At 42.1% G+C, this 19426-nt stretch overlaps 1 protein-coding gene across 6 annotated transcripts in view; it reads left to right on the top strand.

The window, feature by feature from the left end:
* Positions 1-13083, top strand: part of klhl13 (kelch-like family member 13) — a 38425-nt gene extending 25342 nt beyond the window's left edge. For all 6 annotated transcript variants that reach the window (XM_007563243.2, XM_016676980.1, XM_016676981.1 and 3 more), the window contains 4 exons: positions 559-755; positions 1846-2641; positions 6476-6589; positions 12018-13083. In XM_007563243.2, the coding sequence (XP_007563305.1) occupies positions 559-755; positions 1846-2641; positions 6476-6589; positions 12018-12505 (1595 nt within the window). In that variant the 3' untranslated portion in view covers positions 12506-13083. The remainder of the gene's footprint in view (positions 1-558; positions 756-1845; positions 2642-6475; positions 6590-12017) is intronic.
* The last annotated feature ends 6343 nt before the right edge of the window (positions 13084-19426 follow it).

Raw genomic sequence — 19426 nt, 5'->3', positions numbered from 1 at the left:
TTGAGGCCATGGATCACCTGCTAGTTTCAGGTCTTTCTAAAGTTCTCCGAGAGCGCCGCTCGTCTCTCGGAGAACTCCTTTGATTATTATTTTGGCCTGTCTGTCAGAAATCGGATGAGGGGCACCGGGCCGTGGGTGGCTTACGCTGGAATGATGACTCCAGCAGCGCTCGCTGGGGCATCTGTCAGTGCTGTTAGAATATTTAGCAAAAATAAGAATTTTACCTGAAAACTTCTTTACTTTTACCAATCGTACCACTCTCTGAAGTACCTTTGTGTTAAGAAACATTTAATAGACCATGAGTTAATAATAAACCAGCCACTATTAATGTGCACATTGCAGCAGGAATGCTTTCTAAACACTTGATAATTTCAGCTTGTTTCTTGGGTTTCATTTCATTTTTAAAAATAGGTTTTTACAACTTGAAGAGCTGCTTGGAGTGAAGGAAACCAGTCTCCAGTGGCTCCCGTCTCCGATTTATTATTGTAATGAGTAGAACCACATTTAGTAATTTGTTTTGTTGTTTTTTTTTCCCCCGCCCACTCTCCCCTGATGCAGGTGGAATGAAAGAACAGGATTTGATGTGCATCAAGCTTCACGGAGTAAACCGAATAGGCCTCAAGAAGATCATCGACTTTATCTACACAGCAAAGTTGTCACTCAACATGGAGAATTTGCAAGACACACTTGAGGCTGCAAGTTTTTTACAAATCCTTCCAGTGTTGGACTTCTGCAAGGTTTTTCTCATTTCTGGGGTAAGGAGACGACAAAGGAGCTGTTGCATGTTAAAAAAAAAAGAAAAAAAACTTTGTGAAGAGCTTCAGCAGCTCGTTTTTTAAAGGATTTAGATGTTGTCGACACAGAGTGTTAGGGAACGTATGTAAGTCACGATGATCCCAATGAATACTAAGGAATGTGTTCGTGACTAACCACAGGCTATTTAAAATGTACAATAGCTTCCATACATCTATCGATCTCGTCATTATATCACAGCCACCAACTCCAGTGTGTTTTCTCAAGGTTTTATGCGATAGACGAACACAAAGTAGCGTTTGTGAATAAAAGGATTTTAAAAAGTAGTCTGTAGAGACACTTTTTAGTGTGTGAGATTTATAGCTGCAAGTCTATAAATCTAGCTGCAAGTCTCTACCAGTTTCTTATACCCAGAGATTTTTTGCTCCTTTGCAAAACATCTGGAGCTCAGCCTCAGTATATTCATGGATGTTAATTTTCAAGTATTGCTAATGTTTTTGAAGTAGATGTATGTCTGGACCTTGACTGGGCCATTGTAACACAACATGCTTTAATCTAAGCCAGTCATTTGTAGCTCTCGCCGTATGCTAAGGGCGCACCGTGTGTCCAGTCTGTTGCTGGCTCCAGCAGGTTTTCTTCCAGGATTGCCCCGTGTTGTGCTCCATCCCCATGGCATGATGCTACCACCAGGTTTTAGTTTTTCAACAGTGGGTTGAGTTATGCCTGAGATTAGATTTAACCGTTATTATTTGCAGCGAAATTTGTTGCCCCGTGTTTCATTTACGGGCAAAAAGGAGGCTGAATATATAAGCATGCCACACTTTTCAGTTGGTGTAAAAACACAACACATGCCGAAAAGCTTGTGTTGCTCTCTTCATTTTACATTTATCAGCTGCTTTATTTTCTGTCACATAAAATCCCCAAAAACAGGAGTTTTTGGTCATAAAGTGACAAAATGTGTAAGTGGATTAAACACCTTGTTTGCAATCTACAAACTCAATCTAGCTCTCTTCCTTTGTGACAGCCAGCCATCTGAGCTGCTGCTGATGGTTGCCGGGTTTCCTATGACTTACTCTGCTGCTGATTTCGCAGGTTTCACTCGACAACTGCGTTGAGGTGGGGCGAATCGCCAACACGTACAACCTGACGGAGGTGGACAAATACGTCAACAACTTCATCCTGAAGAACTTCCCCTCCTTACTGGGCACAGGAGAGTTTGTCAAGCTCCCGTTTGAACGGCTGGCCTTTGTGCTGTCCAGTAACAGCTTGAAACACTGCACTGAGTTAGACTTGTTCAAGGCCGCCTGCCGCTGGCTGCGCTTCGAGGACGGTCGCATGGAATATGCTGCAAAGCTCATGAAGAACATTCGCTTCCCCCTCATGAACCCTCAAGAGCTCATCAATCATGTACAGACAGTGGATTTTATGCGCACAGACAACACTTGTGTCAACCTTCTCCTGGAAGCTAGCAATTACCAAATGATGCCCTTCATGCAGCCAGTAATGCAGTCTGAACGGACAGCCATTCGCTCGGACAGTGCCCACCTGGTCACTCTGGGCGGCGTTCTGCGCCAGCAGCTGGTCGTCAGCAAGGAGCTGCGGCTCTTTGACGAGAAGGCCCACGAGTGGAAGGCGCTGGCTCCCATGGACGCACCCCGCTACCAGCACGGCATCGCCGTCATTGGCAATTTTCTCTATGTTGTGGGCGGCCAAAGCAACTACGACACCAAAGGAAAAACAGCAGTGGACACGGTGTTCCGGTACGACCCTCGCTACAATAAATGGATCCAGGTGGCGTGCCTTAATGAAAAACGAACCTTCTTCCACCTCAGCGCTCTCAAGGGACATCTCTACGCTGTAGGTGGGAGGAATGCTGCTGGGGAGCTTGGTGAGTTCAAATCCACCATGTGGTTTATTTTTATCAAGCACGTTGTTTTCAAAAGGGCACCATGAGTATGACTGACTTTTGTTAAAGAGCAGATCATTAGGTGAACAGATTTATTTTGAAATCTGTATCGCAACAAGCTCCAAGTCAGTTCAGTTTATATTGTGCCAATTCACAATCATACTTTAAGCTTCGAGACTAAAACGCACAGTACTGGCGAGTACCAAAAGTACTACATAATGCAAACAAATCAGGTCAGAACTTTATGAAAAGCAGGAGCAAGAGCAGTATGAGGCTGACTCCAGGTCTGATAAAGTTTGGAAAGCAGAAACCAGCACGTTTCTCTCTAGATCAGACTAATTTTCATTGTGAATGTTCCAAAGGGACGGTTGTATCAGAATATATTGATAAAACTAAAACAGTATATATCAGTAGAAATGTTTTTAAGGAGTTTTTACAATATTTGCGCTAATGTATGATGTTAAACGTGACTTTTTATCAATTACAGATTCAATGTTTTTGAGAAAATTTGCTGTAAAAATGTGGAGATTTGTTGGTTTTGTGTGAATTTTGCAGATTTGTGCAAAGTTTGAAGAACTTGTTGATGTAATTTGGAGCCTAGAGGGAAACATAAAAAGAGTTTGACACCTGTGCACTAGATGTTTAAAAAAATCCAAGACAAACTAGTTTCTTCTTGTGCTTTTGATAACTTGGAAAGCTCAACCATCTCAAAACAGTCCAAACACATCAGGTTTTATAGTGGCACTCTGTGCTGACTCACTCACTGAGGATGAAGTAATCGCCTTCGGGAGAATGCCAACAATTTTATTTTTAATAGAATCAATTTTATTTAAGAAGAATCCCATAAAGTCATTACCGCCGAGTGCCGGGGGAATTGATGGCTTGACTGAGCTATGGCTGTAGGTTTGGCAACTGTACTAGAAAGAAACCAAGGATTATTCTTTTTCTCCTTCATGAATAATGAAAAATATAAAGTTGCAGCTTGGCGAGGGGTCTTTTTCTACAGCAGTAACTATTTTTTCCTATGTTAAATGTGACTCCTATAGATGTGTACAGAGACATTTTTCCAGCTGCTAGTAACGGAAGTCGTCGTAACTGAAAAATAAAACAACCTCTGAGAACTGAAAAATCACATCATCTTTAAGGGCGAAAACTGAAAAATGTTTAAGTTCTTGTATTTTACAATTTGTTGACTCAAGCTATAATCATCCTGAAAACACGAGCCGTTCTGTTCTCTTTTCCTTTGACTTCAGGGGAAAACGAACGACGACAGAATAGCTGCACAACGATTAGGGAATTGGATTGTGATATTAATGCTTCCAACACTCTGTGATCTTTAGCATCTTGGGCGCCATCATCTGTGCCGGATGTTGGCATCTGCTGTGGTGACACTCCATCCAACAGGCTGGATATTATGTTGGCATTCGGAGGATGCATTTATGATAATTGGAAATGCCAGCAGACAAACATTGCTTTCCAAACAGTCCTTTTATATTATTAAAATCCACTGACATTGTGATATTTACATGTCGGAAAGCTTTTACTTATTTGTCCACGTATTGTTAAAAGTTCTATCTTTCCATTGAATCTTTCCTTTGTTTGCATGACGTTTGGTTTTATCATTTTCCAGTTCTGGTAAAGTATGGAAAGCAGAAACCAGGATGAAAAAATGTTGGTTTCCAGCCTTTATTGTTTCTTCTGTAAACTAAAAGACCTTTGAACTTGACCTGGGTTAGGCATCAAACAAAACACTGAGACTATCAGTTTGTTCAGTTTTATAGCCTAAATGTGTTGCAATGTGCTGTTTTAATGTAAAATGTAAGAATTGTTTTATTTTAAAGTGGATTTAACTTTACAACATTCTTTTTCCATGGTTTTTAGAACATACAGACAACAAAACACAACTTAGTAATTACATTTTAATCTTTAAAATTTGAGTCCGGAAAAGTGTAGAATATTGAAAATATGTAAGTGACCCAAGAAAAGAAATTAGTCACTTTCAAGATAAAAGCTGTTCAGATTTGTGAACATTTGAGTTTATTATGTTTTTTGTTGTTGTTTTTGTTTCCCCACAATGGGCCAGTACAAAATATCTGAAGGACTGGTCCTGGCGCAGGCGCTGTAACATAATATAAATCAACAACAGGCACCTTTAATTTGACATGAATTTTTAGTCTTTAAAGTGCTTGTTTAACATGAGTAATCTATAAGTAGTTAGTATAAAATAAATTACCTCAAATATCCTCCCAGTCTGCTGCAGCCGATTACAGAAACACATCAGTGCATACGATTTCAGAGACTTTGTCCTGGAGAAGTGTTATTTGCTGTTCTTCTGTGCGTGTGACATTGAGACCGGCCCGAAGCTTTGACAGGATCAGTACTGACAGCGACTGACGCGCCCTTCAGAGCTTTAAGTGTTGGCAAAGTCGTTCCGTCTGAAACTTCCCGCTGTAACACTGTTTTCTTCTATTTTAATTCTTAAAACCAGCTTTATGAGCAGATCGGTCTATGTATATGTTTGTTTATATGTTTTCCTTGCAGTCGGTTGGTGCCTGGTAACCAATCAGGGACCTCTGCAGCCCGTAGCCTTAAACCACAAAGAGGTGCCACCCAATACTTAAATCCGGCCGTATAACTCCAGCAGACCGGGAGAGGAGCTGTCTTCTATTTTGGGTTATAATTAGACCAAAGAACAGAGCCTGAGCTCACCGACTGTCTACACAACTGCCTTATTCAGCTTTACGTTCCACTGCCTTCGCGCTGCATGTGGTTCAGGCCCGGTGTATTTCTGGATGTGCCCTTCCCCTCCGCCACGTTTGTTTACTCTCGACGGGTCGTATGGGTGTGGTTTTATTGTTGAGTCTGGAATGCCCTGATTTTTAGAAAAGGAAAGTTTAACAACGTGAAGACGGATTCACGGGGGGAATTTCTGCTTTAATGAGTACACACCAAGTCTTTCTGGCTCGCTTCACTGCCGTCTCCCTTTAGGTTAATTTAGCTTCTTAAAATCTGAGAACAAATATGTATTTTGCTGTACATCTACTACTGTTTTTTTTTATTTGTGTAACTTAATTTATACTCAATTTGCTGGTTTTCTAAGCTTAAATTAGAATATATGAGAATACAGACAATTCGGGCCACTGAGTTATTGCTGGCAGCTTCTACATTAGATTCATTCATCTGCAATTGTCTCATTGATTTCACAGAATCCTCTAAAATTCTCCAAATCCACCTGCTGCTCTTTCTGCTCACCATCAATCAGTTCAGTTTAAAACGACGTCTAGTTAAGCACTCGTGTCCTGAATGCAGTAAATAAAGCCAACAGGTTTTCATCCTGTGATTACAGGAGAATAACTTGCTCATGTCTTTTCCATCCATGGCGATGAGGAGCTATTGATGGCAGAGACCGAAGAGTGCTTTGAGCCTTGTTATGATCTTATTTCAAGCACAAAGTAATCTTGTTGACACACCCTTGTTGCTTGTTATGGGGTCGTAACAAGCAACCGATCGCTCGCCTGTGATTATCTCTCGTGAATCCCAGCGCCCCCGTTGTTGGATATTTCAGATTTCTCGCTAAAGTATCCTCAGGCGCATTAGGATAAAGGATCTAGCAATCTCCCAATTTCCTGCGCAGTCTGTGGACGCAGCAGCGGTTGGCGGGCTGTGGGGTGTGTACTGTATTTAAATCTGAGTTTTAGATCCCACACTGAGACCCTCCAAGGCCTCATTTGCTGCTGTTTGTCCTCTTTTAGTTGCGTCTTGACCCACTTTCTTCTAATACGGTCTTCTTCTTTTTTCTCTCTCCCCATCTCAAAGCTACTGTGGAGTGCTACAACCCAAGGACAAATGAATGGACGTATGTTGCCAAAATGAATGAGCCACATTACGGCCACGCTGGGACGGTGTACGGTGGTTACATGTACATTTCAGGTGAGTGCATGCTGGGAGTTTGTATAAACCTTCTGAAGAGTAGGAAAGCAAAAAAGATACAACATTTTGTATAATTAGCTCTCAAAATTTTTGACTACATTTAGCAGGATTTTGCTCATTTATGAAAGTCAAAATGAAAATAAATGTTGAAACATTCAATCCCAGGTTTAATTATATTACAATTGCATTTTCTGGACACTTTTCTTTCATTGCTGTCTCAAAATTTCCTGCACTCTCCACGAACTTCATTAAACTTGCTTCTAAATATATCCATCCGGCACAGACATAAAGGGCCTTTACAGTCCATCCAAATGGCCAAATACATCACTAACATGCAGACCCTGGATGCTCAACACTTTAAATATAATACCTTACCAAATATGGCAAGAAAGCAGCCTTTACGACTGCGACATTGCACACACTGGTATTGCTATGACAATTGTGATTCAGTGCATCTATTGTCTACTTAAAGCCTTGGTTTGTGAATCAGATGCTCGCTTTTGCCTGCTTGACTTGCTGAGTCTCGAAGAAAGTAGCCCGTTGTCGACACTCTGGCATCACGCTTATGTCATGGTGGAGGGTTTGGCGCGTGCGGTGGACCTGAGGGGAATCACCGCCTGTTCTTTAGGCGTCACATTAACACTTGTTCCTGCGATTGGAAGCAAATCCCGCGGTATGGAGATGAGCCCTATTTTCTCAGTGTGACTAATCCAGAGCAGCACGACAAAAGGGGCGAACGTTTCTGCTGGTGGAGGGGAATTCAGGAGGATGGAGAAAGGAGAACTGAAGGAGGTGTAGGAGGTGTAATACACAACACTGTTAATCCCTCCTGGCCACAAGAAAAACCATCATCCTCCTCCTCCTACACCTCCTTGAACGCGACACATGAACGCGAGCGGCGGCGGCCATTCCAAGGCGTAAGAGCTGATCCCTGAAGCTGAAAATCAACGTTTCACAGCAAACATTGAACAGCGTCAACTTATTCCAAAGATGTTTAAAGTTTTTTCAATCAGGTGAGACGATTTGTATCACCTACTTGAACTAAAAAATAGCACCCCCTAGTGTCGGTCTGTGAGTGGTTCTTGTATCGATTATGGAGGTAGGTTTTTTTCAGACTGAGCTTATTTACACAAAAACTGCATTTACCCCGGATATTTTTGTTGTTTTTTTTAAAGAGGGCATGACGTCTAACTGGTAGTCTAACTCTAAAGTGCAATCTGCCTACTTGGACATGTCAAACCTGGCTTGAAACACTAAGTGGTAAATGGCTGAAAAACCGCCCTTCTTCCTGGAAAAGGCTCCTACACCTATAATTAAAATTCTTTACTCGTTGTGACTACAATGTCACAATGAGTAACATTTAAATTTTTCCTAAATTTTGTTCCAGATTTAGACACCGAGTTGTGTGGAGAGAGTCAAGTGGCATCGGAATTACACTAGTCAGAAATGGGACTAAAAAACTGCTTACTCTAGTTCAGTGTTTCTCAACCCTGGTCCTCACCGCCCCCCTGTCCTGGATGTTTTTGGTTTTTCCCTTCTGCCACACACCTGAATTGCATCTCTGGGTGATTAACAGGCTTCTGCAGTACTTGATGGTCATGCAATCATTTGAATCAGCTGTTCTGGAATAGAGGCACATCTAAAACATGCAGAGCAGAGCAGGGGGGCGGTGAGGACCAGGGTTGAGAAACACTGCTCTAGTTAGTTGTTGGGTTAAAATGAAGCACAGTCCTGGATCAAACCAAAGCTGTTTGAGACGGCTACAGAAAAATGAATAAACTAAATAAGTATTTCTATTCCTTTTATTACCTTCACATATTCATCAAATGTTTGTTGATCAATTTCCTAGGAAACTCGTATTTTGTTGTACGTTACGATTGAGTCGAGCTGTAGTCAGCACAGTTGGACTAAATGAAGTTAACTGGGGCTAATTTTTAATTATTCAATGTTTCAGGAATCGGTTTCTTATTTCATCCTACTTGTTGCCGTGGGAAATATTGACAAGTTGGCAGAACATGTAGCCCTTTTAATTTGATCCAATATTAGCTGAGACTCGAAGGACGGCTGCTGGTACCTCGAGACATGACGGATCATTTTCACTTCAAGCTAAAGAACCAGAGAATATTTAAAACCAGCAAGAGCAGAAGATGCTGATGGTGCAATAGTCAAAATTATTAATATTCTCACTGTTAATAACTGAAGAGAAAGAGGCTACTTTTTCCCTTCGCTCACCGTTTTCTGTTTTTATTCCTCCTTCGCTGGAAATACAGCTTTACGACGTCGATATCAGGCGAGTCAGGCGATAAATTTTGTTTTTGTGAGAACAGGCTATGCACCCATACCGCCTAAAAATATGAACTGTTGCGCAGCGTAATATCCCAACACAACCTGCTTAATGATTGCAGCTGCTATCAGAGAGGAATCAAGCAGCGCGCATGAAACGTAGCTTCAATAAAAATGCTCCAAGAGGTCGCTAAGAGGCCTCGCTGGCTCCCACAGTCTCTGGGGGTTAGAGTCTTGCGGTGCAAGGTGACCCACGCCGGAGTGCACTTCCTTGTCTGTCTGTCACAGCACATCAGGTCACTTTCTCCGTCTGCGCCGCTGTGCTGTCTGAAGGTATTCTGTCAGCTGGATGAACCTGACAAATGCACTCAGTCCACAGGCCGTCACAGCCGCATCGCCTCGGCACAATTCAGACATTACTAAACTACTGCCACGCTTTGTTTTCCTATAAACAACCCCCCCCCCTTTTTTTTGTTGTTTTTCTTACTGTTGCTTTTTTTTTTTTAATGCTTCACTGAAACAAGCCGTCTGCTCTCATACTCTACCGGTTGAATCATCTTTGGCTGCATCTTCTGCTCTGAACCCTCTTGGGCATGAAATAACATGAGCAGCTGAACACACCTGGATTTGGGGATTATCTGCCATTCCTCTCTGCAATCCCCTTGAGCTTCGTCAGTTTGGACATGGCTGTCAGCAGACATCCACTTTCTGGTCTCCTGATGGATATTTAATTGGCTTCAAGTCGGAGCTTGGGTCGAACCTCTTAAAGACATTTTTGTGTTTGAAGGAGAACTGCGAGGCCAAGAATGCTCTGGAGCAGAACAACATTTTTCTCCGCTCGACTTTTTCCACTTACTGAAACATTTCTTTATTAACCGCCTGTGGAGAACAGCCCACAGCGTCATACCGCCACCACTCTGTCCTGCTTCGGGCATTCCTATGGACAAACATTCAGCTGCATCTTTCCTGCAGATGAGAGGGACGACAAGCAGATCTTGATGCTCAATACCGATTTTAAGTGTGGTCGTTTATACTACTAAGTGAGAGTTCTGTGTGAACGGTTTAAGACCCCAAATTGAGTCGCGTGCACAGAGGAAGAACGTTAACATTAAGCAAATGAAAGCACAACTAACGGCACCGGCCTTTTGTGGAGCATTGACTGCAGGGTGGTTTGTTTGGATGTGTAGTCGGGTCCAGAAGTGGTTTGGATTTAAACGTTTGGGTGAAAAGATTTGAGATTGGGGCTCTCAGACTGCAGCGAAAAAGTCGGATTTCATCTCGCTGTGATTTAATATCAGGGATTGGGGGGACAGGGAAGTTCAAGTTGACCTGCCGTCGGTTACCCGTCTCCTCTGGACCCGGAGGAAGTCACAGTGATAATTAAGCAAGCAGGTGTGAAGTGGGAGGCATTACAAGCAGCTGTCTGTCATAACTGCTGTCACTCTTTGGGTTTGTGATGGTGGCTTTGTTTGTACATTGTTGCGGTACAAGCCGTCAGAAGGCTTCTGTGGTCAGTGCTGTTTTCTGAAAAGGCCAAAAGTATTACTCTGGGGAAAAAGTTTCCATCAAGCTACTCTTCCATGAAAGGAAAGAAGCAGGTTTACCTCAGGGAAATCACCAGCTTTATGATTGAGCAAACAGAGCTGTTTTTCATCTCTGTTTTTTCTTTCTGGGATTTTAAACTATTTCTGCTTTTAAATTCCTCTAAAAGGTGAGATGTGCTCTGGGAAAGGATGAAGTTCTGGAGTTTCCAGTGGGTTTTATTGTCCTTACAGAGCTGCATTCACGATAACGTAGCCCTGTAGTAAGACTGATCGATACTCACTTATCTCTGCCGTTCACCTTTGAGGGATGTAACGTCAGAAACGAGCGCAGATCGTCCGTGGGCGATTTATTTATTTATGCAGGATCTCAACTCCTCACACCTGCGATTGTTGTTGGACGTTTATAGAAACCGTCCTCCGTCGGTTTCACCTCTCTGTCCATCCTCCGTCATCCAGCCGGAGTCCCAGGTGTACCGGCACTCATTCATCCAGGTCACTGCTTGTACAAAACGACTCCGCAGTTATTCAGCGTCCGCTCGGCTGCACAGGGAAATGCTTTGAAATAGAACCATATGGGCGCACATGGCATGAAATACAATAACAGTCCGTCCTGTGGCAACTAATGAAGGGCATTGGCTTCTAGTTGGTGTTTTTGAAGGTTGAGATCGGCTCGGTTAAAACGTGCTGTGTCCCAGTGCCCCTCTAATTTTGCTGATTAGACATCGAGACACTGGGATCCTGATCAGACGGCACCATATCAAAGAAAAGGCCAAACCCTTTGAACTGGATCAAAATAGCAGCACAACCCTCTGAGGAGGAATTACAAAGATCCGGAGTTAACTCCAGTGCTGTTTTTCCTGTCGGGGGTTCATAATGGCTTCATACAATTGGTGGATAAAGTAGTCGGGCTATCTCTTCATTTGATCAGTTAAGAAGGTGCAGCATCACATATCCGAGTCATGGCAGCTGAATACACAGTTTAAACCGGAACAATGGACCGAGCACACGATCGCTGGGCGGCAACAAAAAGAGGGATTGTGCCTGAGAACGGCACGCTCCGCAAATCCTGCTCTGCGTTTGCTCCCCGCCTATGTGTGTGTGGCTGGGAGAGGAGGGGCGAGCTGGCTCCCACCCAAATGCATGCTGGGATTGTGTTCCTCTTTATTTTAAGCCTTCCCTGTAGACATGCCCTGTATTTTTTTTTTTCCTCTCTGTTTTTTTTTTTTTTTTTTTTCCATCAGCTTTTTGTGTCCCGGCGTCTCCCGTCTGTTGGCGCATATGTTAACAGGGGCTTTGAAACGACGCACCGCTTTGTACCGACTGTTCACAATGAGTGTTAAAAAGAGGCTGAGCAACCGCTGATGTTGCTCTAGTTTGTATAATTACTGTTTAATCTGTTTATTGGCTGAATTTGCAGTGTGGGGATCGTGGAAGGATGAGTTTTAAAACTGTAGAGCCCGGGGCAACTTTATAGGCTGGTGCTAGAAAGATGTTATTTAGTGAATGATTGATTAACGAGTCCATAAAGTGTTTTCCTCCCCAAAGATGATCAGACTGAGGATTAATTTTAGGGGTTTTTTTTACTGTCTTTTTTGCTGCAGGGGGAATCACTCATGACACTTTCCAGAAGGAGCTGATGTGCTTTGACCCAGATGCGGATAAATGGACTCAGAAGGCGCCCATGACGACGGTCCGGGGCCTCCACTGCATGTGCACGGTGGGCGACCGCCTCTACGTGATCGGGGGCAATCACTTCCGCGGCACCAGCGACTACGACGACGTGCTCAGCTGCGAGTATTACTCCCCCGCCCTCGACCTGTGGACGCCCATCGCCGCCATGCTGCGAGGCCAGAGCGACGTCGGCGTCGCGGTGTTCGAGAACAAGATCTACGTCGTGGGCGGCTACTCGTGGAACAATCGCTGCATGGTGGAAATAGTACAGAAGTACGACCCGGAGAAAGACGAGTGGCAAAAGGTTTTTGACCTGCCCGAGTCGCTAGGCGGGATCCGAGCCTGCACGCTCACAGTTTTCCCTCCTGAGGACATCTCGGGCTCGCCCTCCAGAGAGTCGCCCCTTTCAGCACCTTGATAAATAACGAGGGGGTGGCTCGGGTCTGCTCCAACCCCCGTTAACCTTCCCCCATGCAACCTTCTCAATAAACACTCCTTATAGACATTGTTTGCACTTCTTTCTCAGACATCCGTTCTGCATCCCTGAGTCCACAGCCCCTACAAACTGTGCAGAAACCTCTCCCTGAGTGATAAAGTCTACATAGGACATGGCTTGGCAACCTAATTACATGTCAACGTTGCATACTCAGCATATTTTGGCAGGAAATACCTTGACTTGAAACTTGACTTTGCAAATCAACTTTTCTACCTGATGTCCACAGAGTTTTCTTACGTCCCGTTTCTTTTGGCGTTCTACCTTGAGACGTTGACTACGTTGTGACTCTCTTCTACTCTATGCCAGGTTGAACTACAGGTGACCCCAGGCGACGGAGGAATAGTGACAGAAGAACTCCAGAGCTGACGGTTTTTAACTCAGGGGTTGGCCCGGGCCCCATCTGCTTCTCCTTACAGTTTCAGCTCTTTCCTGCTGTTGGTATGAAACTGTTAACGAAACAATGTTTTCTAAATTTAATAAACATGATTTTAAAAAAAAAAGTAAAATGGTTGTCGTGGTTATTGACCGAGGCAGATTTGAGGTGAACGTCTCGACATCTAAAGCTGAAGTTGATCAATGAGAAGAGAGAATGTACAGATCATGGAGTCATAACAACTTATGTGTTTTCTTCTTTTTAAAACACAAGAATTGCATTTACAGATTTGGATTTATTGCGCTTTTTCGCTCATCTATTCAACTTTGTAAATATTCTTACTAAAAATATAGATTTAAGGACTTTTGTCAACCGTTTTAGTAATTTAAAGGAAAATGCAGAGATGGTTTTGAGTATGTGACAGGAAGAACAAGGCATCATAAGAGACGATCAATCTGATCTGCAACCAGTGACGATCTCATTTCTCCACCTTTGGGCCTCAAACTGTGAACTTCAAGATGCCAAAGCTCGCTCCCACACAGCCGGGCTATCGGTCTACCTCCAGATCCTGGGACCGGGGAATGAAATGGCCTCCATGCAGTCATAACTTCAACCCTACTGAACGCTTGTCAGATCAGGGTGGATGCTGTTTCTGAGACACCAAATTGGCAGTTTTGTGAAAATGTTTTCTTGTTCCTTATGGTTCCGTGTAACCGAGCTGATGACCAGCATGAGGTTTCTGCTTGGAATGACTGGGCAGAAGTGAATCTTTGTTAAACGAATCCCAAAATGTGTTATTCTTCCAACTTGACTCATCCAGTACTATAAAAAACACCAAATAAGCCAAGAGTGGAGTAAGCCATTTGGCTCTGGCTGAGAGAATTTGGAGAATGTTTATGGGTAAAAACCCTAAACAAGTGTTGCAGCAATCGAACAAAAACATCATTTTGTACTTTTTGTGGTAACACTTGTTGAAATGTTTCTTGGCAAGTTTCACAGAAACCACATGTTTGTAGCCATCAACAACTTCCTGGTGTCGTTCTGGGCTCAAGCGGCCTCTCTGACTGAAGCCATTTGGATTCTTGGCATGGGACAAAACTTTCAAACAGTCCATGTGGAACTGGCAGCAACAGGGACCCTCAGCATTATGCTGTCACCACCATACTTGACAGTTGGCTTTGTAATCTTACGTTTTGAAAGCCTTCAAACATTTTTCTTGTCAGATAGCTATGACTTTGTGCCATCTGACCATTTGGTTTGGACCCACTCCACCGTGGAGAATGAGACTGGTCCTGGAGTTTCCAGTTGAGGGCTATTCTTGAACATCCAAACTGATTTCTTGTCGTCACATGGCGTAACCGTCTGGGTCAGATGCTTACTACCTGGACACCAACGGAGCAACGATCTGGTTCTGAAATGGATAAGTTAGGCTTCTGGACTCTTCCTGAAACCCAGACAGACATTAACGCTGTTGAAGATCAGTGGACTGTGCTCAGAAGTTTAATCAGTGGGTGGCAACCAGCCAGTTTAATCTGGACTTTTGAAATAGCAGTCAAATAAATATATTACCTGAATTAGTGCAGCAAGTTATGGTGGTTATAAAATGGGTATATTTGGTGCTTAGCTCATTCAGGGACATTTAGTTGAATATTATTGGAGGTTTATCCAAATTTGAGCCTGGGTGTGGCTTTTTTTTTTTTCTCGTTTACATCAGACCTTTTATTTTTATTCATTCTGGGTAACATTCACTTGAATAGTTGCTTTGGATTTAGTCCAGTCCTTGGGATAATTGCATTCCAGTGAAACATTTGCACCCTCCCTCAGCTCATTAATCAGCAGAAGAAGGGAGGATGGCTTCTTTTATCATTGTTTGTGGACCTGTCTGTAATGAACGAGCCGCGAAGTAAAAGCAGGACCAATAAGCTTGAGTGTGGGAGGTTATCTCTGTGCCGTTAATTGTTGCAAACACAGAATTCATCCAACTCGAGCACAAAGTGTTTGAGAAGTCTGCATTGTCCCGGTGGCCGCAGCGGCCCTATGTAGTGATGTTGGCCCGTAACAAAAGCGGCGATCTTCGCCCCGGTGATGTGAATAGGCGGGTGACCGGGGCCGGCGCTCCCTCCGCTGTCATGGCTGCTCTGGGCGTCGCAGCAGACGGTAACGTCGCCTGCAATCTGCCCATCTGCTCCTGGATGATTAAGGCCTTAATGGCAGCATATGGTGTCCGAGACGTGTCCTTTCATGCTGCTGGCGAGAACAAAAGGTTTGTGTAATCATCAGGTGAGTTTGGTCCGCAGCTTTAAGAGCTCGTTATATTCTCATTATAGCCCATTAATGACATGCTGGAGAGCTGCTTCTGTTCCTCTGTCCCTTAAACACTGTTGTTAGATCAGGTCGTTTTTGTAACGTGTTTTGATGACCTGGATGTTGCAATTATTTTGTCTTTTTCCTTTCATCAGCTCTTTCGTTCGGGATTTATTTGCAGTTGGTCGCATTACTATAAAGGGGGAATTTATCTATCTCTCTTTTTTTTTTTTTTACATTTCAGAAAATAAAATCATATCTTATTGAATAAAGTCCATATGAGCAATTCCCATCTTCAAAATTGGAAAGTCATTAAATAAACAAAATATAGAGCATAAAAAAGTTAGTTTTAACCAAATACTGATGTTGGATTTAAATATAAACTCCATGATGTTAACTTAGAGGTCACACTATAAAGTCACATTTATGCTGATGTTTTTTTGTTTTTTTTTTTGCTATTACACTCCCAAAAACATTTTTCTACATTAATTTTAATTTTTAACTTAACTTTTCAGTGAACAAGTTTTGTCTCAGAGCACATCACAATATTCATCTTAACATAAAACTTTGTTTGGCTTCATTGATTTTTGTCGTTTTGTCATATTTATTTTAGTCTTTACTTGTTTTTAATCCCCAAAATCGTTTTTGCCCCTTAGATTTCATAATCTAATTTTACAGTTAGGAATTAAATCCCTGTTGAAATCCAGAACAAATTACTAATTTAACTTTTTATCAGTGGGAAGACATATTTGCATCTCAATGGCCCGTCACAATCCAGAGATTGGCGACTTAATCAGCAATAAAACTGGATTTAGTCTAGAATATTTTACTTATCTACTTATTAAGGATGTACCTGTCTCCAGTGGTCACAGGTCACCAGTCTATCACTGGGCAAGGCGGTCAAAAGAGATAATTTGGAGTCGATAATGTGAATTATTTTTGGATGGTGGAAGGAAGCTGGTCGAAAACTCGAGGCAGCTACGCTAAGTTATTTAGACAATTAAGGAGAACCTTTTTTGCTCACAGTGCTGTTTACTCCTGGGATTTGAGTAAATAGCTTTCAGTTTGGAAATGGGGGGGAGGAACCCTGCTGTGCATAAATTCACTCAGTTGGGTGACATTTACATTCCTGTAGCATCTTGAGAACGTCGCTGAAAGTGAGAATAGGAAGGAGAAGAATCAAAACAGCAAACAGAAGAAAACGTTGCAACGGGAATTACATTTTTTTTCATCAGACAGGTGTTCAGGTCACCAGATATTTCCTTTTATGAAATTAGTGATGTGAAAAGGTGAATTCCCCCTCAGAGCTTTCCTCTGCTTTGTTTTTCTGTCACTGAAAAAGGAGTCTTTGTAGGATCCAGCCATTGTTCATGCAGGACCGCTGGGGCGGATTGTTTCCCATTATCAGCGGTCGTTGGAGGCCAGTCTATTGGGTAAACACACACACACACACACGCGCGTGCGCGCGCACACACACACACACACACAGGAATGCACACACTAAGCAGGATTTAGAGACACAAATTAACCTGCATGCATGTTTCTGGACTGTGGAAGGAAGTCGAAGTATCTGGAGAGAACTCGTGCAGAAAGATCAACCAAACTAACATCTGACCCACCTTTCAAATGATAATTTCACTTATTTAGATGGAAAAAGGTCTCAAATTCAGCCAGGAAATGTATGGAACGTAATCATCCCCCTTTTTAAGTCATGAATTATCCACACTTTTCAGAAAGCTGACTTCAAGTTTACAATCCAGGCCTACAGAATCAGGATATCACTTAAAATCTGACATTAGTTAGGTTAAAACATCTCAACAAGCAACACATTGGGTCCTAAAGAAAATCACATATACTGTGAAAAGGTCAGAGTTCACGATTCAACAAGAAGAAAGAGCCAGGGCAACAGTAGCGTCCATGGTTTTGGATGGTGTGTGTCTCGTTATGCCATTGTGTCTAAAACCAATAGAAAACTTGATGAAAAGAGAATCGTCGCTACAGTCAAACATGGTGGCGACGGTGTGATGCTTCGGGACCCGTTTGGAACTTCATCACCTCAGAAACAAACACTAATCGATGGAATCATACATTCCGCTCTCAGTCAGAAAATCCTGTAGACGAACGTCCAACCGTGCCCTTAAGCTAAGGTCCGAAAACCACGATCTGGTTCTGCACCAGGACAGGGGTCCAAACTGGACAAGCACTCCCACCTCTGAGTGGCAACAAAAACACTAAACTAAGGTTCTGGAGTGGCACTGTTAAAGTCGATGCTTAAGCTCAAATGGTAAAATGTTAAAAGGCCATTCCTGCTGTCCATCCGTTGGTGTAATTTGATTTAAAAAAAAGTTCTGCAAAGAACAGCGAGACAAACTTCCTCTACTGGGAAGAATAATTACCAATTATTATAAATGTTTGATCTCAGTTGTTGCTGCAAGGGGCAGCGCAGCTTCTTATTAGGTTTAGGTAATTACTTTTTCACAAGGGGTCACTTTGGATTGGGTAGCTTAAATATATAAAATTTCTTTTTTTTTTATTCTCTGAGGTTATCCAGATGCTGAATCTTTTTTATGGTCTGAAATAAAAATAAGAAGAAAAAAGCAAAAAAAAAAACAGGAGAAATCTGTTCATTACTGGATAATATTCTTTAAGTTGTGGTTGGTGGGAAATTATTCAAGATTGTTAAAGATTAAGTATAAAGTCTTGATAAGTTTCTCAACTAGGACAAACATACGGTGTGTGTTGTTATTTCTACAGTTTTGATCTTTCTTTAAATCCCCATAACAATAAATACAAAATACTAATTCCACAACAAGAAAGAAAAAGAAGATGGATTTGTGCCACCAACACCCCTGGGTCCAGATTAGTTGGGGGGTGGGGGGGGATTTGGCTCCTGAAACTCTGTTAAAACCAGAATAATGTGGATCACTGAACACATTTACACAAATAGAAACTCTTTTCCTTCTGACGTTCTCTGCTCTCATAATCAACACCTTCACATTCTCCTTGAAGAAGCAGAAACTCAGTCACGCCAGGCACTAAAGTTGGGGGGGGAAAAAAAGAAGAAAAAATCCCATAAACACGAATGCAGCAGGGCCAGGTGCAAACATTCCTGTTCTCACACCTCCAAGGCACTAATTTAGCGCTGCACTTGAATGATTAGTAGTACAGTCTCCAAACGACGCCGAAACTGACTGAAGACGGTTCAAAGCCTCAATAATCTGCCCCTCAGTGAATTGCTGCTCTGTTTGCACTGCGGCTTGTGTTTATGTCTGTGTATGTAAGGCCATTAAGAGGAAAATCTGCAGCTTAGTACAGACGTGGTTTATATATATATATATATATATATATAAAAAGATTTAAGCCATATGAGTGAAAGCAAACGTCTCTCTCTAATTATAAAGCTATAGACTCAGAAAACAAGTTTGTGCGTTTCCAATAAATAGCTGTTTTATCGCCAAGTTAAAAAATGCAGTCAGTCATCACAGGCATGAATTTGACAAAAATATAAGCAGTAAATAAGCAAAACTTTCAGCTTTTATGTTCCACTAATCTGGAACAAACTTCTGATGCTGAAACACCGAGTTCCTTTAAATCAAGGCTAAAAACCCACCGGGTTTGAGTTGCCTCTGATTAGTTGATCAGCTTATTTGCTGTATATTTAATTGATGATGTCAGTTAAAAAAATATAATGTTTCATAATTGGTTACTGTATTATTTTTGATTTTTCTTTTCCTTCCAAGAGTAGTTAAACAACCAGAATTATGTTTAATTAATTAGCGATTAGTTTGTTGGTGGCAGCTTGTGAATAAGGAACATCAATCCTAATATCAGCTGGGTTTCATGTATGTATTTGAGTCTTTATGCATGTTTCCTGTCCTGTTTTAATTAGAGAAAATTAGCATTAAATGTAATATATGCTGCTCATTTTTTATTACGCTACAATTCCAGCCTCTCAGCAGCCCCTCAGAAAATTCTAATTCTAATTGAAGATTCATGGTCAAGATGTGTGTGTACAGTTCTGACTTTTTCTGTCTGCTAAAACTTTAAATCTAAATATATTTCCACATACGTTGTCCATACTAGGGATGTATCGGTATCGTTATTGTTATCGGTCAATATTAGCTGTAAAATTTAATATCGGCCATTTCATCAGAATAACTCGCCAA

The sequence above is a fragment of the Poecilia formosa genome, unplaced genomic scaffold, assembly GCF_000485575.1.
Source record: "Poecilia formosa unplaced genomic scaffold, Poecilia_formosa-5.1.2 Scaffold145, whole genome shotgun sequence".
Classification (NCBI taxonomy): Eukaryota; Metazoa; Chordata; class Actinopteri; order Cyprinodontiformes; family Poeciliidae; genus Poecilia; species Poecilia formosa.
This window is presented reverse-complemented; position numbering and strand designations above follow the sequence as displayed.